This window comes from Podarcis filfolensis (assembly GCF_964270895.1).
Source record: "Podarcis filfolensis genome assembly, chromosome: 15".
Lineage (NCBI taxonomy): Eukaryota > Metazoa > Chordata > Lepidosauria > Squamata > Lacertidae > Podarcis > Podarcis filfolensis.
In genome coordinates, this window is record NC_139618.1 from 4,234,417 (window position 1) to 4,258,282 (window position 23,866).

General features: G+C 42.5%; 3 protein-coding genes across 4 annotated transcripts in view; 2 read left to right on the forward strand and 1 right to left on the reverse strand.

Moving 5' to 3' along the window:
* The window catches only part of PPM1E (protein phosphatase, Mg2+/Mn2+ dependent 1E), an 84,846-nt gene extending 62,375 nt beyond the window's left edge, over positions 1 to 22,471 (forward strand). The window contains exons 2-7 of the mRNA XM_083587602.1: positions 9,608 to 9,726; positions 12,966 to 13,165; positions 13,821 to 14,009; positions 14,645 to 14,788; positions 15,535 to 15,628; positions 16,912 to 22,471. Of these exons, the coding sequence (XP_083443728.1) occupies positions 9,608 to 9,726; positions 12,966 to 13,165; positions 13,821 to 14,009; positions 14,645 to 14,788; positions 15,535 to 15,628; positions 16,912 to 17,975 (1,810 nt within the window). The 3' untranslated portion in view covers positions 17,976 to 22,471. The remainder of the gene's footprint in view (positions 1 to 9,607; positions 9,727 to 12,965; positions 13,166 to 13,820; positions 14,010 to 14,644; positions 14,789 to 15,534; positions 15,629 to 16,911) is intronic.
* PRR11 (proline rich 11) overlaps positions 1 to 23,866 on the forward strand; it is a 188,237-nt gene that overhangs the window by 95,902 nt on the left and 68,469 nt on the right. The gene's annotated exons all lie outside the window — the stretch shown is intronic.
* TRIM37 (tripartite motif containing 37) overlaps positions 23,064 to 23,866 on the reverse strand; it is a 39,826-nt gene continuing 39,023 nt past the window's right edge. For both annotated transcript variants that reach the window (XR_014541914.1, XM_083587563.1), the window contains exon 26: positions 23,064 to 23,753. Coding sequence is in view for 1 of the 2 variants with exons in the window: in XM_083587563.1 (XP_083443689.1) it covers positions 23,750 to 23,753 (4 nt within the window). In the remaining variant the exon portion in view is untranslated. The remainder of the gene's footprint in view (positions 23,754 to 23,866) is intronic.

A 23,866-nucleotide genomic window follows, 5' to 3' on the forward strand; every position in this document is an offset into this window, starting at 1 on the left:
TAAGATATATTAGAGCATATATGCAATAATTACATAAAATTAAAAACATAAATAAAACAATAGACACTCTGATAATGATTTATGAATATATGAACAAAGTTGTGTCAAAGTGTACCAAATTTATTACAGTTATATCAGATATGAAATGATTTATAGTAATGTGTATTGCTTAGATTGGTGATCAAAAGTAAAAGGTATTTTGTATCAAAAACAATTTGAATTTATAGGTATTTACATGGGACTTGGGTGGCGCTGTGGTCTAAACCACAGAGCATAGGGCTTGCCAATCAGAAGGTCGGCGGTTCGAATCCCCGCAACAGGGTAGGCTCCCGTTGCTCGGTCCCTGCTCCTGCCAACCTAGCAGTTCAAAAGCATGTCACAGTGCAAGTATATAAATAGGTACCGCTCCGGCGGGAAGGTAAACAGCGTTTCCGTGCGCTGCTCTGGTTTGTCAGAAGCGGCTTAGTCATGCTGGACACATGACCTGGAAGCTGTCTGTGGACAAATGCCAGCTCCCTCGGCCAATAAAGCGAAATGAGCGCCGCAACCCCAGAGTCAGCCACGACTGGACCTAATGGTCAGGGGTCCTTTTACCTTTTTATAGGAAGGGGGAGAAGGAAAAATATGTACTTCACACACACCAGACTGTGCTGTAAACTATGGGTACATTTCTACCATATGCCTTGTGACTTTATTGATTACACAAATAACACCAGACTGCATAAAAATTGTCATGTTTCTATTGGCCTCTTGCTACTTTTAGGTTTTGTGTCATTTTTTCCAATAATGGTGTTTGCCAAATTGCATTAGCCACCTGTTTTCCAATGTCAGGGCATTTTCTAGAATGGAAGTTCCAATCCTAACCACTGAGGTTTACTGATGAATATGTGTGTTAAAAATCTCAGGACATTTTACACTCAACACGAGACATTGATTGATTGACTGATTGATTGAATTTACACTGGTGCATATGTGCATACAGTTTTTTAGAAATCCTATTTTACTAAATTTCTAGATCATCCATCAGGGCAGTTTACAATATTCAGATAAAATAAATAAACCAATGAGTACAACAAAACAATTAAAACGATAATGCCTTCAGAAGAGACCTTGATTCAAGTGGCCCTACCTTGTAAAATTACACTATTTAGTTTTATGTGGCGGTGTTTTGTTTTTATTGTGTTGTATGTTTTAATTATGTGTAACCCAACCCCCCACCACCACCATTGAAAGTCCATTTAGAGGCATATATGTGCAAAGACTGTAAATATTATAAGCTAATAAGAAGTCATGTAACATTCAGTGGTTTTATATTAGATAAGTTTCCTGCAGCAATTGCTGAAAAGACAGATTAGTATTGCATTTTAACTGGGCACTCTCTATTCCATTAACACTTTAAGGACACTTTGTTTCCCTGAAACACATTTTATTTGCCATCCTTTTGCTGTCTAAACACTGTCTGTTCAAATGGAGTTACACAACATTTAAAAAGACAAATCTGCTTCCTTTTTCTCCTCTATGTGTGCAGTAGCTCTGATTTCACCGTGTGTCAGAAATAAGGACACTCTGATTTTGCCAGCACTTGGGGGCTTAAAAATAACAACCAGAGCCTTCACCTGCTGTGGAAAAACCACTAGCCAGCCATAGGTTAGAGCAGATCAGTGTGCTAGCAAGCGGGGGAAGGTGGTGTGTGCAGATTGAGAGGAGAATCTTCAGTGACACCTCCGCCAAGAATAGCACACTCTTGGCATCCCTTATGTGCACCAGTAATCCGTTCAAAGCTCCACAGGCTGCTTATCAAGGATGGATGCTCCTCTCTCTGGCTATCTCTGTGCCAAGCATCTTTGAATAACACAACCTCTAGCACTAAGGAAAGACCCAAAATCCTCACTGGTACCTAAATGCTAGAACTGTGGACAGAGTCATTTTTATTAGTTGATTTTTCTTCTCTAGCTTTATTAAATGTACTTGCATTTTAACAGAATCACAATAAAGTTGCATTTTCTGAGGTATGGAAGGAAGTTCAGTAACCTACAACGTAATAAGAGCTCCTGCTTGTGGGGGGGAACATCCATCTTTAATATTTTATTGTGTTTTGTATATACGGAAGAGGAAATGTCATGGGTTGAGGTGCAACAGAAACTGAGAAGCTTTCAGGAGTTCTGAGTTTTTCTTACTGATTTTTAAAGTTTTATTAGTGTGCTCAACAACAAAAACTACACACCCTTACACACACACAAAATACGTGTGAGAAAAAAAATACAAAAACAATATAATAAAGACCACTTCATACCTCTTGAACTTGTCACAACTTTAATGTTTACATTAACCTTATTTACACACTTAATAACTTATCTATCTATCTATCTATCTATATTTGTATCTCTCTATATATATATCTACACACGCGCACATACACACACTCTTAAAGAATATGTTACGTCCTATGGTAAAAACCTTATAAAAATCAAAGTTGTCAAATCATTCAGTTGCAGAGATGAATCACAGGAAATACCTTTATTCAAAACATTGCTTCATTGTTGTTTTAATGATCTCCATATTTTCAGGATAGTAGGGGATGCTGAGGATGGTAGATTTTGCGTATCTTTCTCATAAAGTAGATAGATAGATAGATAGATAGATAGATAGATAGATAGATAGATAGAAAGAAAGAATCAGTCCTATATAGTAGATCTTGAAAAATAGTTGAGGTGGTACAGGGAATATTAGAAGCACTGAAATATGTAAAGTACATAAAAGGTAACAAAAGCAAATATTGAATTTACTGGTAGCTGCAAGACCAGGTATGGGAAAGCCCAATCTGCTCCATGAAAGCATGAATGCTTGCAGAAAGTTTGGTACTTAAATTGTCAAACCTTATAAATGTATCACAAATCACTAGTTAAGTTTTTAACTCTTTTGATTATTTAATTTCTATATTATTTAATATATTCAAAATATCTCTAAGCAGTGTACAAAAAACTGAAGCAGCAACAGATAACTTAAACAAAGTATTACAAAAATACACAGGTACATCCACCCAATCCAAATAACTTTATTGTACTAGCCATTGATCATGACAAATCTGAATCAAAAATAAATACAAGCAAAAGGGGTGTTGTGCTATTTAGATCTCTGCATCTCCCTTGCAGTTCACTGCTATATTGTCAAGGGTCTTCTTTCTGATCTTTTTGGCCTCCAAAGCAAAAAGGGCAACTTTATGAGTCACTGAAACATTTACATCACTAAGAAGCCATAGGACCTTCTCTGCCAGGGAGAGACATCTTTCCCGTACGGATGGTAAGGTGATAAATCACCTCCTGCAGTTGCCCACATATTCTTCATATGGTACCCTTTTATATCGTCCATCTAGGACGGTGGAGGGCATAGCTTGAAAATGCAGCTCAGTAAAAGGAAATCTTAAGTGAGTCTGGCTGGAGATTCCACAGGTAACTGGCTCTAAAATGGACCGTTTTTAGAAGGGAGAACCAAGGAGAGAATTTAGAGGATTTGACTGCTTGCAGATCAAATAGTGATTCTGTCCAGTGGCACCAATCCCTTAACTGGCGTTTGTCTGTGGATATAATCTCCTCTAGTTTATGGAAATAATAAGAGTTCAAATAATGTTGGGTGTTACATTTCCATCACTGGCTGTTCTCCAATTCCACATAGCACAGGGCTGGCGAGCGCTTGCAAGGCATGGAGGACAGTCTTTTCAGGTAATTAAATCTGGTGCAATCAGCTCTTGTGTGGTTAACGTTGGCCATCCAGCTTCCGTGCGTAAGAGTGCAGCTGCCATTCCCTTGGGTAGGGAAAACAGTCACTTGAGAAATTGGCTTTATACCATTTCTAACCCTTTAATAGCACTCTCATCCTCGCCCCAGATTTCAACTCCATAAAGCATTTGAGGGATCACTTTACTGCCAAATATTTTTCTGCTCTTCGTGAAGTCAAACTTCATCAGAGCCCCCATCTCTCTCTTCCATATAAAATGTGAAATAAAAATGTTACATTAATACAAAATTACTAATACATATAAATCAATATCAGCTCATTTTCCTTCAGACACACCCTTGCTCTCAGCCTCTGGGTTCTCACCCAGGGTCCAAACAAACTCTCAGCTCACCTACAGAAGTCTCACAATGAGAAGAGTTCCTAAAACAGCAGACATCACTCTAGTCTCGCACTCTAGACTTGCTTTTTATTGGCAGGCCCAAGGTGGATGGTACTTGCTTAGGCTGCCCACAGCTGTATCCCATTTAGCTGAACTCTTCACATCCATTTCCAGGTACAGCAGGTTTGTTGAGTTTCCCAAGGGGTCCAAATGATGGGAAAAGGGCCCCCCTCTACTCACAACTCTTTCTTCATCCTCTGTCCTTCATCCTCCTCAAGCTGCTTTTGAGACCATAGGAGTTCACTCGTGTTTAAATGTAATGAATCAGCTCAATATCAAATAGATAATTGTTTTAACTTGTTGTATCAGGTGCAATAAATAGGTCACACTCAGACTCCAACACCTGCCCTTCATGCAGAGGTAGGCTGGCTTTTGATTAAAAGGAAGGCTACATGTGGCATTGGAATTTCATAAACATATTATATGGTATCAGATGAATGGCTGGTAAAAGAGGCATATATTTCCTCAAGTAGAATGGAAAACCAAAGTGGCATTATTTATTGTCTAGCACAGGTGTGCCATCTACCCATACTACTGCTGGGCAAAAAATAACTAAGGGGCAAATTATATGAAGGCTAAACTGGAGAATATATAGGTACAGCAGCAACAATTTAAATTATCTCATAGCTATTGCCTTTCTTTTTTTTTAAACCAATTGATTTAAAGTTAGTTTTCCAACCCAATAACACTGCAAAACATGTACTTTGGAAACAGTACATCACTGAGGACTAATTTCACACCTGACATTTTGCCTTTAGTTTAAGAAATAAAGCATGGACAACACTGTATGGGGATTATGCTTGTGCCTATTTTTACATTGTGCTGAGGAGCGTCACACAGACTGAAACAATGAAAATACATTCCCTGATACTAGTTTGAAGTTTACTGGTATTAAGTCCAGAATAGTACTGGAGGTACTGAATTGCATGGTTCAGAGTAATATTTCAGAGTAATAAAGTGACATCTCCTCCACTGTTTAGCCGTCAGATTCTTGTCTAGTCTTGGCTGGCAGCGCACAGCAATCCAGTTAAGGTTCCTTAACAAAAGCCTCTGGAAAGAGATTCCGATGGTTCCTAGTCAGAAGCAGAGAGACTGCCCCAGCTGATCACTTCCCTGCTTGCACTGCAGTCCTGGAAAGCCTCTCTAAGAAGATTTGCAATGTACAGATGTCAAAGGCAATTAATTCTGTGGCTGTCTGTTGGTATTATTAGAAGAGCGTATCCTGATGCAGGAAGGGGAGCTTTCCTGGAGATTTCCCCCCTTTATCTTGCCCATCAAAATTGTCGAATGACTGTTTTATGAATTTGGTGGTTTGGTAACTTTTGTATTAAATCTAGAACAGAAATAGAACTGTATAGAATAAGTGTTTTTAATAGAGATCTCTTCCTTACTCTCTGACTGGCTCTCTGATGTTACATGGAGTCATTAGCCCAGACAAATGTAATAAGGTGACACAAGCCTATTTCAGACTGTTTCCCTCTAAAGTTAATTGATGGAAGCTGCCTGCCTTCCAGTTCAGTGGCGTTATTCCCAGGAGTACAGGAGTGCAGCTGTGGGTGTTGTGCCAAGTGCTTGCATTGCCAAAGAGTCAGAAGAATATACTTCCAAAACCATCTAATTTATCTAATAACGCCCTGAGTAGCTTTTGTTGAAGCCAGCGTTGTCAGGGTATTAGCTCGATATTTTGGCTAGATACAAGTGTGCAAGCTTCACAAGTGTGGACTAAGCAGACCCACATAGGTAGCTGTTGGCAAAACCCAGTCACTTGCATATCAGTGGTTATTTTCTGAAAATGCTAATGGAAAAGTTACATTTTAAAAATCATGGGAGGATTTCAATTTCATTTTTGTGATAGGGTGAAAAACTATAGCTCATTAGTAGAGAAAATGTTTGCATGAAGAAAGTCCCTAGTCTCTGCAACCTCCAGTTTTATAAAGGGTTCAGATTGGAAGAATCTCTACCAGAGTCCCTGGAAAGCAGCTGCCAGTCAGAGGAGACAGTACCAGTGTAGAAGAACAACAGTTTGGTCTCCTACAAGGCAGCTTCCTAACCTTGGCATACCTTGCTCTATCCTGATCCTCAGTTTAGCTTTCCATAATGACCTGAACTGTGACTGTTCTCAAATAGCATATGTTCTCTGCCAAAACATTTATTTTTGATGCCACTGGCAAGGAGCAACTTGAAGCTTTAGGAGCATGTGACTCAGCAGGAATTGGTGTATTGCCTTCCCCACCCACCACCACCACTGCCAGTCGACAGGGAAAATGAGGAGAAAATGGCATTTGTGGCACCTGAAGGGTCTTTTGAGAAAAGAACAAGGATAAATGACTAAGGAAGTCTACTGCTCCTTGTTCTTTTCTCAAAAGACCCTTCAGGTCATCTACCTGTATGAACCTGGCTCTGCACTTTTTATTATTTTTAGTATTCCACTATATATGGTAAGTATAAGGCAAGTCTGCTTCCAAACACGGTTACAATCAAAGGTTTGCCAGAAAGGAGAGAACAGAGGGACAGGCAAGAGCAAGCAGGGATGAATGAGAGAAAGTGTAGCATGTTTAGTTTTTGTTGCAGTTGAGGATAGCTAGCTGTGGGTGTAATCAAGGGATATTACAAAAGTTGGGGTTTTGTGGGCTGCTTTGAAGGAAGAGAGACTAATGGAGAAGACTTCACACAAGAGGGAATGGGATCAGGTCATTAAAACCTTGTTCCTTTTTGTATTTTTAATAATCAGGTTTTGTTACTTTAGTATGAAAGCTACCCAGGATGTGTGTGTGTGTGTGTGTGTGTGTGTGTGTGTGCGCGCACACACACAACACACAAAATGCTTAATTTATGCATTCAGATTTTATAATTTGGTTTGCCTTTACATCAGATTTGTGGATGGGTGGCTACATATATTTATTTGTTGACTCTTTTGTTGATTTATTTGTAGCCCTTTTCTCAAGAGCCTCCTGAGTCTATCACAGTTCTTAACACAGCATGCATGAGATGAAATAGCAACAAACTGTGATAGTTTTCAGGGACACAGGAGTTCATTGTAAATATGCACACACAGATACACCTCAGCTAAATAAAGCGATTCATTTTATAAATCTGTGATTGCATTTTGAGCATGCTGGAAATGAGCTGGGAAGAGCATGTCAGAGTGCATTCATTTTTGCTGATGGATGTGGAGAGCCAGCATCTTGCTGCGTGCTAAATGGTATCCAAGGATTTGCCTAGTGCCAGGAAAAACCAACCCAAAGACTCTGTAATATCCCATGCTAGTCGTGCTTCATTAGTGTGCGTATTACTGAGCTTTGAAGTCACTGCGTGGGTAGTCGGCACAACTGCTGATGCTGAGAAAGGGCTCGTGTTGATGGCATTTAAGTTAAAGGGCTAGAACTTGACTCTTGACAGGATATCATTTGGTGGATATTGCTGGTATTTTATTTTTAACCCTATGTTTAAGTCCCGTATTTTTCCATGTATAAGACGAGTTTTTTTGCTAAATAAAAAAAAGTAAAAAATTGGGGGTCGTCTTGTACACGGAACATGGGCATCCAGGGGGATTTTTAAAATATTTAAGCGTATGTCCAGGATTTTGGCTTGGGCGGGCTGAGGTCCCTCCTGCTGCCGTCCCCCCTTTCTCCTCCCCCTCCGGGCTGCATGCTGGTGACTGGCTCCTGAAGCCCCCGCTGGTTCGACCACCGGAGCAAGAGCAGCTGCCACCTCTGCTGCTGAGAGCTGCCTCAGCTACCTGTCCTTGCCCTTCTTTCCTTTCCCCCCCTTCCCCTCTCTCACTCCCACCCTGCCCCCCGGCCCGCTCTTCACCTTCCTCAGCTCAGTTTGCTCCATGGCATGGCCTGGCGCAGAGTGGGTGCTGCCTTCCCCCGGCTCTCCTGCCTGGGAGCCTCCTTCGCCTCGCTTCCCCGCAGCAGCAGCTGCCACTGAGCGGGAGCATGCAGTGCCCCAGCTGCTGCCTTTGCTTCTGCACCATGGTGCACTGCATGCACCCCATGCAGGAAACTTTGAAGGCAATTGCCCCCAAAAAGATTAACTTGCCACCGCAGATCATCCAGATTTTCACTTCTATTTTAGGGTTTTGTTTTCTTAATTTTGGGTTCAAAAAAATAAGGGTAGTCTTATACATGGAAAAATACGGTAACTTACATAAACATGAAATGCTAAAAATTGAAATAGCCAGGAGATTTAGCATATGCACTTAAGTTATAAATCTCTTTATGTAATGACACTCCAGATTTACAGTTTCAAAAGGCTGCTTGTTGGCAAAAGCAATCATCTGGGAAGCACTGAGTAAAGTGGCTTTATGATGGGACTAAGAAGGGCTGTAGCTCAATGGTAGTGCACCTACATTGTGCCAGATTCCCAGATTCAATCCTCAGCATCTCCAAGTAGGGCTGGGAAAGACTTCCTGTCCGAATTCCTGGAGACCTGCTGCCAGTCAGTGTCATCAGTACTGAGCAAAATGACCTGACTCTGCATATTGCAGCTTCAAATGTTCCTAATGGGTGCAAAGCCAAGGCTGCTACTACTCAAGAGTGTAAGGTGTCAGGGTAGGGGTGGGTTACTGAGCTCTAAGACATTTGGACAGAGACCATATCATAACCCCTGTTTCAATTTCCATGTTGTTGCTACTAGGGAAAACTTGTGTTTAGGCTGCAAAGTGTTATACACCATAATAAATAAGATATGTACTTCATGCAGATTTGTGCAGAGTTGTACTTGTAGCCATGTTGGGATCTTTCTAGTAGGTCCACGTCTACCTCTAAGCAGATTGGAACATATGGCAGATATTACTCCAAGGGAAAGATCGCAGTAAATAGATGTGCATACGCTTAGGATAACATTTGATGCTTAGAATCAGTAGTGGAGTACTCAAATTGCCCCACATTTATTATTACAGCCTTAATACTTATTATAACCCTGTTAATTCAGTATTGAAATTAGTAGTAGTATCCAAATACTTGCAGATGGGATTGCTGAAAGAATAGTGGTTTGCTTAGTGGCCACCTAGTGCATTAAAAGCAACTGAGTTTTGCATTGTGGACTTGCTGGTTCACATCTGAGAGTCTTGGACACTCTTCTCCATTAGATCTCATTTGCACGTGCCAGTAACACCAAAAAGAAAAAAGTGTGCTAGTGATCTAGCTCTGCAGTGGGTTATGTGGCAATTTTGGGAGAGGGTAACCAAGATAGCAAGCTGAACAGTGCAGCCTTTCAAAAGAAAAAGACCAGCCCTTAAGGTCCAGCTTTTTCTTTCGAAGTTCTTCTTAGGAAAGATGAGACAAAGGACTAGTGCTATTTGTTTTCAGTTTGGGCAAAATTCACCTTATTTTAGTTAGTATTGTCCTGTGTGATTCTTTGTTGTGGAACTTGCCAATTACCTTATTAGCAGAAAAATGATTTTCCCAATTCTACTTTCTCTTCCAGTAATTGCCCTTCATTTTTGGCGGCTGCTTTAGCCCGTGCGACCGCCGATGAAGTCCTCCAGAGTGATCTTTCGGCACATTACTTGCCCAAGCATGAGGATAGCCCCGATGGGATCATACGTAAGTGCCTTATATACAGTATCTTTTTGTAAAGCACTTTAAGGTTTTTGCAGTCAAGTAGTGTATAAATGTTATGAAATAAATAAAATCCCAGAACATGATGAAATGTCAGTCCATCTGCTTAATTATCAACCCCAAGTCTCTCCACTCCTTTTGGCTTTGATGCCATGGAGCATGATGCTTAATTTGCCCCCGCTCCCCCAGCAAAGAACAGGAACAGCATTGCAAGCAGAATCCTCTGATTTGCATCTTACCTTTGGACAGTTGTTTATGGGGTGGGCATCCATTGTCCTAGGTTATTCTAAGGGATATTGTGTTTCTTCATTTTCCACACATTATTCTCCTCTCAGGAAATTCAGGAGAATTTTAGAGGGATCATTGTTGTTTTGACATTTGCAGCACAATGTCTTTCTTTTTAAAGGCAATCTTTTAAAAAGCAAAAGAAACTTTCCCTTTTTACTTGTTTGTATTTATGATGCAGCAAAACTTTCCATCCTCCAGCCATATGCTGTAATTCATTCTGGGTTGTGCTGACTAAGCTCCCTCTGCGGGCTCCCCAGAACGCTTGTTACAATGAAAGATAGCATCTCATAGGAGAAGCTGACAGGGTGTTTGTTGTTCAGCCTGGAAAATATATTGTCATCCTTCCCTCCTTTGCATTTGCTTAAAATATAAAAAATTAAGTTCATGTGTTATTTATAGCAGAGGCTAATACTGCCTATACTTTGCCCTCATTTGTAGGTCTTTCTGCCTTTCCCAATCCTGTGCAGGTGAATGAAGCAGATTTGTCATTGTTCTGGCTGAGCAGCCCTCATTAGTTCCAAATTGAGATCTGTTAAAACTTGCATAAATATTTGACAGTCTCCAAGGAAATGTTGACATTTTTCAAACTAATCATTCTACACAGAATATTTGAGAGAGCTGGAAATTCCTTGCAGCTGCCCTATTTAGAATGTCTTTAAACTTGTAATGTACAGAGCCCAACACGCTAATATATCAGTTAGCAGAATGAGAACATGGGTCAGCACCAGTGACTCTGTGGCAGAATCATATGCAGAGGGCAGTGGCTCAGATACAGGGTTGAGCAGACAGGGATTTCATATCCCCATTGGCATACAGCTTCTCGGTGACTTAAGGCAAGCTGTGAGCCTTAATTTCCAATTTGTATGTTGGAAATAAGTCCTGCTTTGTTTTGAGAAGAGGAACTCAGAAGCATTTCCGCATTATAAATGTATGGTGATTCCATAAATTACTTAAGCTAGTTGCTAAAATACAAAAAGGATTCTTAAAGAATGAGAGGTTCTTAGGAGGACTTCCCAAAGCGAGTTACCATGTGGTTTCTTCTGAAAGCCTTGACCTTCCTCTCCTTCTTTGATGGCTTTAGGAATGAACCTGAAAGTTATACAAGTCTCACCTGAATTAATGATGGTATAATCACAATCCTTGTTTCATATTGATTTTTGTACTTTGTATTATATTTATATTGAGCTCAAGGAATATTCAGCTAGCATAATGAACTCATCAGCTTTCAGTTGCAAACAGCCGCATAAGCACCCCAGCAGCTTTGAATTTTGGTATGTCAAAAGAATATGCAAATCTACCATTGGAAATGGGTCACACATTTGCTTTCCTTCCTTCACGTGTCCCGTTTTGCAGCAGTTGTCAGCTAGCCAATTGCCATTGTTGGGTAAAATGGCTGGGCCGGGTCTCCCACTGTAACTGATGCAATTAAGCAGCACTTCCAGCCCTGATGGTTCCCAGGCAGCAGGGGGAAGATGAAATGGTGCATGACATAGGCAGGATGACAGCTGACTCAGCCCTAGCTTGGCACTGCAACATTAACGATTGATGAGTAATTTTCAGCTGCACGGGGGTGGATAGCCTGTTGAGGGCTCTTTTTTAAAAAAAATATCTGAAGCAGTAATTATTGATGATGCTAACACTGTGTGTGCTATCCACAGGGGGCTGCGTTTAAAGTTTCAGCACAGCAAATGGGCACCTTCCTTCAGAGGGGTTTTCTGAAATGTGCAAAGCTGCAGGAAAGACAGTGCCTTTCTCCAGGGTATTGGGTGGGGAAGCTCTGCAACCAATGTGGTGTTTCACTTGTGGGACTGGCAACTGCCTAGACTAGAGGAGCGGGCAAATCACCATGTGGTTTGCTCTGATGATTTTGATGTTGGAATATTTGCTACCTGCTGCCAGGAAACCCCATTGGGGTTGGTGCTGGAAAATGAGGAGAATGGAAATGAGCAACTGGTTCCTCAGTGGTGACTACATTAGAGATGTATCAGGCTGGAGAGCTGCCAAGGAAGTGTGCCTGATTAACAATTTGCTTCAGGATTGGCAGACACCAGACAGCTGGTTCTGGTCAGTGTTTTGCAGCTGAGATGCAACCCAAAAGACATATTGCTAATCCTAGAAGTTCAGAATTATGTAGCAGCTGGTTAAAATGAGATTGGAAAATAAATTTGGATAAATGAACTAAGTGGCTAGAAGCAGACTTGAATCATAGTGTTCTGACCCATCCATCACACCAAATTGTTCATTACCCCAGCGTTGCATTTGAGAGCTCACCTGGTCCATAGCTAACAAGGAATTATATGCAGGCAAATAAGCATGCTGGCAGCGGGATGGACTCTGTCCTCCTCTGTAGCCACCATGGAAACATGTAATCCCCTCCCCCCTGCTGCCCAGACTACTACTTTTTTGGACTTATTTACAAAGTTAGATTAGAGGTTATTTCTGTCGAGTGACAAAGGCATGCAGTTTCCCCTGGCTACTTTTGGTGGATAAATCATGCCTACTTAAGGTTCATTTTAAGATCGTGAAAGCACAAAAGAAGGTAGACTGTGCAAATACTACTGGGGACCTCACTAGTTGTGTAAAGGGATCTCTGCATACGATCTGCAGAGTGGGACTGGAAATTAGTATGTAGTTTTGTTTTCTACAAGCACCTGACATAGTGTTGATATATTTGAAAATTTCAATAAAACATAGACAGAAAAGAGGTTATCTGTTTAGGGGTGAGGAACCTGGGGTCCTCCAGATGTTGCTGGACTAAGTTTCCCTCCTGCTGACCCTGGAGCCATGCTGCTGGGAGTCCATCAATATCTGGGGGGGGGGGTGACACACAGGTTTCCCACCCCCACACTGGAAGTTCCTGGTCAGCACAATGATGCTTCTTATTTCAGCAGAGACCACATGTCCACTCTTCTCTTCTCTTGTATCCGGTCTCTTAGAGGTAGAAACAGTGAAGCTGGCTCGTACAGTGTTCAGCAAACTCCATGAGGTTTGCAGCAGCTGGGTAAAGGACTTTCCCCTCCAGCCGAAGCCCCACCGTTACTACGAAACATCCATTCATGCCATTAAGAACATGCGCCGCAAGATGGAAGACAAACACGTCTGCATTCCAGACTTCAACACCCTCTTCAACCTTGAGGTAAAGAGCTTTTTGAGGAAAGGAGAATGGACGGGAGGCAGCTAGGACACAGTTATCAAACCTCAAGTGGGGCAAGAGCCAACAGATCCCTGGTGTGTTCTGAGACAGAGAGAAATTGGCACTTGCTGTACCCACAGATAAGCTTACTGATGTCAATGTAGCTCATGACTGTCCAATCAGAGAACAGAGAAACGTCACCAAACCAGCAACCCTGTTGCAACCACTTATTCAGTTGTTGTCGGCTGCAGAATAGTCACCTAGCTCTTTATAAAGTGTGGCTTTTGTCCCCCAACCCCACTTAACATGCCAACAGCTGAAGCTGTTTGCCTGTGCTATTTGATGAATATAAGAGCCTGCTGGATCAGGCCAGTGGCCCATCTAGTTCAGCATCCTGTTCTCACAGCAGCCATCCAGATTCCAGTGGGAAACCAGCAAGCACAAGAGCACTCTCTCCTTTTGTGGTTTCCAGCAACTGGTATTCAGAAACATTGCTTCCTCCAACTGTGGATGCAGAGCATGGCCATCATGGCTAGCAGCCGTTGATAGCCCTTTTCTCTATGAATTTGTCTAATCCTCTTTGAAAACTATCCAGGTTGGTGGCCTTTCTCAGCCTCGTTCTCAGGGGTTCATCATATCAATGCCCTTCTCTTGGCAGGATCAAGAGGAGCAGGCCTATTTTGCAGTATTTGATGGCCACGGAGGAGTGGATGCTGCCATTTATGCTTCCATCCACCTCCACGTGAACCTGGTGCACCAAGAGATGTTCCAGCATGACCCTGCAGAGGCACTGTGCAAAGCCTTCCAAGTGACGGATGAACGCTTTGTGCAGAAGGCAGCCAGAGAGGTGAATGAGCAACATTAATTCGGGTGAGGGTGGAGGTTAATTCTGAAAAATCTGCTCAACGGTTATTTGAGCCTATCTAAATGGCCTCCCCTGAGGAGTGGGGATTAAAGGGGTTTGGACAAAGCTTTCTTTCTGGGGCAGCTGTTTGTGCCATGAGATCTGCAACAGGGAGCACTTCTGCAGCCAGCCACAGAATAAACAGTTCTTACCTGGAGCAACTTGTGGTACAGGTTAATCTTCCAAACCTTCTAAAGGCTGCGTGTTTCGGTGGAAGGGTGGTTCAAGCTGGGGGAAAGAGTCCTCAGAGAATTACTTCCACTTTATTGGGGATATTTCACATTCTCTGCAGTGTTTTGATTAATGTGCCAGCATATGCAGAGGCACAACTCAGAACCGCACATTGATGCATTAGAGCAACTTGGTAAAATCTTTGCTTGTTATTCCATAGGCTTCAAGTATACAATAATAATAATTTTATTTATATGCTGCCCATCTGACAGTAAATAGTCCATCAATCCAACCACCTGCTTAGTTCACAGTCTAGCTGCAGTTGAGATGTGTGTTTGAAAATGCCTGAAGCAGCCAGGCAGCTTCTGCCTGTCTATAGCAAGACTAAGGCTCTGTTTTCTCCCTAGAGCTTGCGGTGTGGGACCACAGGTGTTGTGACATTCATCCGAGGGAACATGCTGTATGTGGCCTGGCTGGGAGACTCCCAGGTGATGCTTGTCAGGGGGGGCCAAGCAGTGGAGCTGATGAAACCTCATAAACCGGATCGTGAGGTGAGCCTTGCCTGGGATAATGGCAGAATGGATGGTTTTCTAGCCCCACAGGAAGGGAAACAGGTGTGGTGGTCACTACACCATTTATATAAAAGCATTTCTAAGCAACTTTGGAACAAATACAACATCATAAGAAGATAAACAGTAAAACAGTATTATAAAAAAACCCCAAAACCAAACCATAGTCAAATGGTTCAGTTTTTTGTGCCAGGAGAAGCAGAAGAAAAAGATGTGTCTTTTGAAGCAACTGATGAATGATGGCAATCCCTCTGTACTTCTGATTTGGGGCCTGTCAGACCCTCACTGTCCAGTTGCCTACTAGCTACTGTAGTTAGCCATTACAGTGGTACCTCGGGTTAAGTACTTAATTCGTTCCGGAGGTCCATACTTAACCTGAAACTGTTCTTAACCTGAAGCACCACTTTAGCTAATGGGGCCTCCTGCTGCTGCTGCGCCGCCGGAGCACAATTTCTGTTCTCATCCTGAAGCAAAGTTCTTAACCTGAAGCACTATTTCTGGGTTAGCGGAGTCTGTAACCTGAAGCGTATGTAACCTGAAGCATATGTAACTCGAGGTAACCACTGTAATTTAGGGCCAACATATTTCTACTTCAGAGGGAAATGGATGAAAATTGCCACAGCAAGTAAATTGTAGTGTGTGAGAGCGAGAGAAAGCATGCACTGAAATATTTAGGAGAATCCCCAGCATCAGCCTTTGACCAGCTTATGTGTTCCCTTCTGGTTTAGGATGAGAAGAAGCGCATTGAGGCCCTCGGAGGCTGCGTGGTCTGGTTTGGGGCTTGGCGAGTCAATGGGAGTCTGTCTGTCTCCAGAGCCATTGGTAGGAAACTGAAATCCTGTCTTCTGGTCTATTTTATTTTTCCTTCTTCATTTTCTTTTCTTATTAGCCCCTATGAGTTTTAGTGACTAAATATAGTTTCTAAATTGGTTGTGACTTCCCAGCCAAGGGCTACTGTAATCACAGTGAAAGATCCAATGAAAACGTCTTCTCAGAGTGGTGTAGTAGCGAACAAGGCAAATTCAGCACTGGGAAAGGGAAGTTACAGTGTTGCTATGAAAATCTGTCTTCAGATCTAGGTGACTGAACGCCTCATCTCAGAATATTGTAGAGCTGGAGGAAGTACAGAAGAAGGAACACCTGTAACAAAGAGGTTGACGCTTTTCAGTTCAGAAAGCTGGGAAGAGAAAGATATGCCTTTATAAAACACTAGGCAGATGCATGGAGGAAAATATCATCAGCTGTTAGCTGTATTAGTTAAAGTGGAAGCTTTCCGGATGAGTATACCTGATGAGGGGACAAGCAGCTTCAACTTCAGAATTCCCTTGCCAAATCAATGTGTCCATCTTGAAGTCTAGTAGTCATAATTGAGGTGTTTATTGGATTAACAGCACAAGATTATTGCACTTCCAATTAAACCAGAGTGTGACCAGATGGCTCTATAAGTAGAGAAGCAGATGCATTTTGCCAGTCGTCTCTTGAGTGGGGCACTCTCTGACTGCACCAGAGAGCATGGTGCAGGGCTCACTTGTTGTGATAAGCAGGGGCATGTCCAATGCAGGAGTTACTTATCTTTCCACTGTCCTGGAAAGGCAGTGCTACAGCAACATCCCAGAACGCGGGGAGCTGTTGCTTAGGAGAGCTGTGCTTTATGAGCAGAGTATGGGAGAAAGACAGCATGCTAAACTCAACACAAGACAAAATGGACTTTTTATACTCAGGAATTTGCAAGGTCCAATTTGATTTACAGCTTTCCTCTCATCCCCATAAAGCAGTGCAAATCCAAAAGTGGGCCTCTTACCAAACCTGAGGTCTAAACACCCATGAGCCAGTAGCTTAGAAAAGATGGCATTCTGAATCATCAGTCGATTCCTAGGCCTTTTAAATTTGCTCCACCTCTTCTCATGTTTTCTGGCTTTCATGCCAAATGAGAGCTAGAAGTGAGTCCCCACCCAAGAGGTTTCAAGCCCTTGTCTCCCAACCAGTGAGCATTCTGCCTTCACTATTCCACTGCCTTAAGCCAAGAGGTAAAGAGAATTCACTGATCTATCCTGACTTCACAGCTGCCTAAATCTTCTCTGGATCTCTTTACCCACCTACTCCAGGTGATGCAGAACACAAGCCATACATCTGTGGGGACGCGGACTCGGGCTCCACCGTTCTGGATGGATCGGAAGACTACCTCATTTTAGCCTGCGACGGCTTCTATGACACCGTGAACCCTGATGAAGCAGTGAAAGTGGTGGCTGACCACCTGAAGGAGAACAATGGGGATAGCAGCATGGTGGCCCACAAGTTAGTGGCTTCGGCTCGAGATGCTGGCTCCAGCGACAACATCACTGTCATTGTGGTCTTTCTCAGGGACATGAGTACGGCCGTAAACATCAGTGAGGAGTCAGAGTGGACAGAGAACTCTTTCCAAGGTGGGCAAGAAGACAACGGCGACAATAAAGAAAACCACGGGGATTGCAAGAGACCGTGGCCTCAGCACCAGGTCTCCGCACCTGCTGATCTAGGGTACGATGGGAGAGTGGATTCTTTCACAGACAGAACTACCTTGAGTGCAGGTTCCAGGATCAACGTGTTGGAAGACCCAGGCTATATTGACCTGAGGAAAATAGAAGCTAGCAAACTTCAGAGTGCAAAACGCCTGTCCTCAGATCAATGGTTCAGCACTTGTGAACCAAAGAGGGCAACCTTGGGTCAGGGTGTGTCAGCAGAGAACGAGACAGTGGCCGACCCTGCGCCTCCTGCAGGCGGGCAGAGCAGTCTCCAGGAGCAGCTAGCCTCTCTTTCTTCTGGCTCCACAAGCCCCCACGGGTACAGCATCTCCAGCAGGCTCGAAGGTGAGCACTTCAAATCTTGGGGAGGAAGAGCTTCCATTTTCTCTCCCCTTCACTTCTGTGATGCAAAGCGGTGGCAGCGACTAGCCAGACTCAAGCCCAAGCTCCACATGCTTCTCTTTGAGAACAGGCTGCTTTCCCCCACAGAAGAGTTAGCTCTGGCCTCACCTTGCAGTGTGAACAGCCGTAGAAATAAGTTGATAAGAAGCCGTCTCTGGCAGGGCTTCTCTAGTTGTTGCCGGGGTCATGGCAAGAGTATCCACCTGCTGCAAAGGCAGAGCCACTGTATACCAGACCCTGGGCTCCTCTGGAGGTGTACAAAGTAGCATGCTCCTTTGTATTCCCCTCTCCTGCCCCCCTCCCCCAAATAGTTTAGGTTAGGCATTCACAGAATGAGGAGTAAATTTAAAAGAGTGAGCATTTCAGAACCATGTGATTGTGGAATGCACCACTCATGTAAATAGATCCTAGGAATGTGTGTTTCAGTCTAAAAAAAATAAAATGGCTGGTGTGCCAGTCTCTCTCTCTCTCTCTCTCAGCAATGTCACATACACATTCTCTCTCTTACCCACAAACACGTATCTATAGCTTCATCTTGCTCATGGCAACTAGATACTGACAGTGACACGATGGAATAAATAGGAGAGAGATTCTTTCAAAAGAGAGATTGCCAAAAAAAAAGTGTTACCTGTTTGAGATGAGTCTGTGGAGCAATATTTTTTGAAGGATCTCGTTTTTAAAACCTGCCAGTTTTTGTAGGTGGGGTGGAGGGAAGGGAAGAGGAAGACAGAAGCAGTCCAGGTTGTAGTTGGTGGGGTGGTTCTTTAAGGTTAACAGAGCCATTGTGGAAGCAGCAGGCCTTTGCAGGCACATTATTAAAAGCCATAGGGGGTTTGAATCTAGCACTTGAGCACTCCTAGCCCCTGTTGTATATCCAGTTAAGACTAATCTTATCTATGCCCCCATGTAACATATAAAAAAGAGGGAATACTAATTTTTGTAGTTTTTAAAGATCATTTCCTGTGGCTAAAGTTGAAACTATATTGAAATTTCAATAGCTTGGAGTCTTTTGGGGTGCTTAAGTGACATTTTAGTCTTTTAAACTAAAAAAGTAATAATGTTAAAACTGTTTGCATCTAATAATAGTAGTGGTTAAATCTTTCCACCACTGTGTCCTCCCCAATCCCTAATTTATCTCAGGTGTCAAACTGATATAAAGCTAGTTCAGATTCAAATATGTTGTCCTGTGAACTGATGGAGCCAGCAACTCGCTTGTCAGACTTTTTGGTCATCAGTTCTCCCTTCCCCATTCAGAGGGGACAGTAATATGGCAGTGTAGTGTTTGGCTCAGCTATTTGTCTGGTCCTTGCAAGAGACCTTCAGAGTATGAAGGGACTGGGGAAAAGCTAGAGGAAGGCAGCTTGCTATAGCAGTTATAAAATGAGAGAGACTAGATGAACTCTAATTGTCAGTTGCTCAGGAAGGGTTTGATGATCGCCTGTCTCCATCCTTCATACTAAAGAGCAAAACACTTCTCTCTCTATATATATAAATAAAATCAGTTTTAGCATTAAATAGCTGAAATGCAGAATAATCAGGGACAGTATGTTAGAAGAGGTCTCTTGGTTGCTAACATTCGCTTGAATGATCTAAAATACTAAGGCATTAAATGTACACAGATCTGAATATGTTACATTACATAATTCCACGGGGATTAAGTTTTAGCTCAACAGAATCACTGCCCAATGCAGTTTGACATTAGTGTATAGGAACATAGAAAGCTGCCTTATACTGAGTCAGACCAGTGGTCTGTCTAGCTCAGTACTGTCTACACTGACTAGCAGCAGCTCTCCATCATGAAGATATTTCCAGCCCTAGGATTGAACCCAGCACCTTCAGTATGCAAAGCGGGTGCTCTGCCCCTGAGCTGTGACCCCTCCCCAAACTGATAATTTGCCTAAGGACTGGGGAGAATTAGGTAATTATTCTGAATAGCTTTTTATTAACTCAATTTCTTCAAGAAACTTGATGAAACTGTTAGAAATCAAGTGCAGAAAGCTAAAAGGTCTTGGCTTTTACCCATCAGGGATGGGGGAGGGGAATAACCAAAATTAAGGAGCAACAGCACTTTCCCACTTATCTGCAAGCCTTAGGTGCGTTGTGTTACAAATCAAGTGTTACCAATGAAATGAGGAGCTGCAGACAAGCAGGCTGTTTCTGCTGCCATGCTTCAGGACATAGCAGGGGAGAAGGTAGACTGCAATGCCCTTCTGCTCAATTAGTTGTGCTTCTATGGGAAAAGTGCAGTTCTTTGAAGACATGTCAAAATTCTAAAATGTTGCAAATGTGTTTTGACCTCTTCCCAACATGCAGTCATAACTGGAAAGTACTAGCCTCAGAGTGTGCTCTCATGTTTTTTATAAAAGAAGTGTAACTCCATATGTGTGGATTCATACATGGATTATCTGCTGCTCATCCTGTTCATCCTACAGGAGAGAATCTGCCATCCATTCCTAGTGTGGTCCAGTACAAAATATTGTTACAACTAGAAAGTGTTCATCTTTCATTACATAGTGGTAGAGTATGTAGGATCCATTTGTGAGGCAAGTCTTCAGCCATGGTAGAATACATATTTAAAAGTAGTAGTTCTTGGTCCAATATAAGCTGCTCAATTCTACACACTAGGCAAAAAAAAAGCAGTGCTTTGTGATATGCTGTGTGTTTTTCTCTTAATGCCACTGGTGATAGGACGTAGTTCTCTTCAGTTCAAACTCCTGTGCCCTTATTTGCTGCTTGCTGACGTAAGCAATAAGCTCCCCTTTTTAATTAATGATATTCTCAGTGTTCTGTATCTTGTACTTTGATCCTTTAGCTGGTGAGAATGTACAAAAAATATAGGTATCTAACTGTATTTATTAACTGTTAATGTTGGTTGTCTGTAAAGTGTTTTGTAAATCTGTGTATTTTAATAGTGGTGACATTTGCATAATGAGACCTTTCCAATAAAGAGCTGAAGCAGCCCTCAAGTTCTCATAATCTGCATCAGCTACATGAGTTGTGTAGGAACACTAGTAGTAGTGGTGGTAGTTGGTGAGGACAGGAGACTCCAGGCTGCCTCTCCCCTGAGGCTGTTCAAAACCTGCTGGTGAGCTTATTCACTGTGAGTTTCAAAGGGATTCATTTAATCCCTCGCCTAATGTCTCCTGTCTCCAGCTTTAACAGAGTTGTGAGGAATGCCTCCGATTGCAAGAAATGGAATAGCAGCAGAGCAGCAAGCCATTAATCCATTTCACTTGCACTAACAAGTTGTAGAAGTAAAATATTTATATTTTGAAGTGCCATCAATTGTCCTTGTCTGTTTGGAAGCCAGGGAGGCACACACCCGCCTACTCCATGTGACTCAGCCCTCCTCCCCCCCAACAAAAGGAAGCAGACTCCTGTGGTTCCCCTGCTAAGCACTCCCTTCTTTGTCCCCTCACTTCCTGGCTCAGAAAAGCAAGGGAGGACATATGAGGAAGAGAATATCCATCCTTTATTTTGGCAGAGCCTGTTCCTGCTTCTTGTGGCTTTTAGCAGCCGACACTCCTAAGTAGCAGCTGCCACTTGCTAATGCCTTTTAAATTTAGAACCTTCCATCTCATCGAGTATAACATTACCTTTCGCCTTCTGTTCATAGTGGTCCATTGTCATTTATGCAGAGGCACAGTGCTCTTTTCCCTAGAACATTCAATTAAAGCAACTATGCAGATTACATTCAAGCAGTCTTTTCCGTTACCTATAAATTTCGTTACAGCTCTGGAGAACCTGAACAGCCGGCTCCGCCAAAATGTAGCTCATTCTCATGCAAAAAAGAGAAGCAAGGCGAGGCTACTGTAGCTTTGCGTATGCCTATGAGTTAGGGCTTTACAGCATAAAAACCTTCAACTGGAGGAGGTTAAAGTCTTGCACCAATGGCCCAGTTTGCACATGAAAGTAAGCCACAGTTAATGGATTACCAAGAAAGCACCTTTTGGTGTTGTTTTGTCTCAGCCCCGCTTATGCTGAAAGGAAACCAATCATGACCCCCCTCCCAACTTAGTCTTATGTTTGAACCGGGGATCATGTTTTGCTTCAATAGAGCACAATCAGTATGTCAAGAGCAAACCTTGGCTACAGATTGCTGGGAGCAAAATAAATCATGACCCCTGACGAAGCAAGGATCAGGATTTGTTTCCTGCTAGCATAAGTTGAGAGGAACAAAGTGGGCACAATCCACTCATGTACAGTAAGCCATGGTGGTTTATGAGCTTACCACACCATGTGAATGTGCCCACTGTCAAGGAATACATTCAAGTGACAAAGTCACTTTTAACATTACATTAAACACTAATCTATAACTTCCAGTATTAAACAGCACCGTATTATACAAGTATCAGAAGGTTTGGTTTATAAATATAAACAGATTTGTTTTACTTACCATTCTTGGCTGTTGCTTTTTTGTTTCTAGAAGTAGGGAGAGTCTAAACCAAGCTAGGTTGGGGAAAGCCAGCTGAGATTCACCCTTATTACTAAAAACGTTACCATGGCACATTCCTAGGAATGCCAAGTGTATTAATGAGTTCCTGTTGAAATATACTTATGCTGTCATGAAAACTAATGAAGTGGGTTGGTTTACTAGAAATGACTTTACTACTCTGTTGGGACCCGTTGACAACTTTGTTCCTATAGCTCACAAGTTCAGTAGGAATCATGTATTAGCCATATTTTATTTATTAAAGCTGTTCACAAAAGGTAAGGACTATGTTCAACTTCTACCAATATCTTAATAAAACAGCAAACATTATGCTCTTGTGTACTTATTTCAAGGGAAATAACCACATTTTAAAGAGGGGAAAACAAAGTTACTTTTCAAAAGGAGCTAAGTTGGGGGGGGGGGGAATCTTACGTCAGGCAACAACAGGACTTCAATTCTGCTACTAAGCACAGTCTTGCTGTTCTAACTGAAAATATCACCAGAGGAACTTGCAAATGGCTTGACATTTTGGAGTATTGGAATTGACCTTACCCAGTGCAAGCTACACTTTCAAGAGAAAATGTTACATCTTTGTGCCTAACGTGGGCACTAAGAAGTGTGGGATGGGAAATTTCAGCAATCAAGCTATGATCAATAAAGCAAGTGGTATATCAACTGGCAGAGGGATGTGGCCAAGTTTACCCACTGGATCAGACCCAACCTTAAACACCTTCATCAATGCTGCTGCATTGATATGAAGTCCTAAGGATATACATCATTCTCTGCTTTAGGCACTCTCCCTTCACCAGCTTGTAACAATCAGGGCATTTTAACAGCTATTTCTTGCATACAATCTGCCATCCCCATACCACACACAATATCCCTTTCAGTCCAAGGTCTGTGGTTTAAACTGCACAAGCACTGTCATTTCCATGTTCATTTTATTAATTAAAAGTGCAAACCATTTTTATCTGAACTATATGAATTTTTACAGCAGTTAAACGACAAGAATAAATCCTTCCATTAAGTACAACATTCAGGAGGACGCAACAAACATTTATACAGTAACTCGTGCTTAAAAGAAAACAGCCAATGCAGCTTAGCTTCACAGAACACCTTTAGCAGCTCAAATGCAATGCACAGTGGCAAAAGAGTTTGGCAACAAGTGTTTTCAACTGGCCAAAAATGGACTAATGGGGAGAGAGGAGAGACTCATGGATAGAGGCATTTCACTGTAAGTAGCTCAGGAATCAGAAGTGTAACAGCTTTAGTGTCAGTTCAATTCACTTAAAAATAAAGGTGGGGTGGGCATTCCCTTCCCCTTCTCCCTCTCCCATCCCAAACTCCTCAGCCATGAAGAGCAAGGCTGAGGCTTCAGCACCTTTTAGAGGCACACAGGGTGCAGGTTGACACCAAGCAGGATCAGAAAAGCGAGTACAGCTAGATTTTCAGTAGGAAAAGGACCGGAAGGAGCAAGGAAATGTGCACAAGGCATTACCAGAAACAATGCAGGTGAATTAAGAGGGACCCAGTGATGCTTCATCCAGCCACCTTCAATAGGCTAATGAATGCTAATCCAACTTCGGGTAGCCCCTGCTACCTCATGCTCTACCTGGGCCAGAGAGAGAAAGAAATTTCTTAGCAGAAGTAGCCAAGTCAACATTCGGGGGGGGGGGGATACACCTGAAGTATTTTTTTCCAGCCTGGTTTAAAGAACCCAAGCCT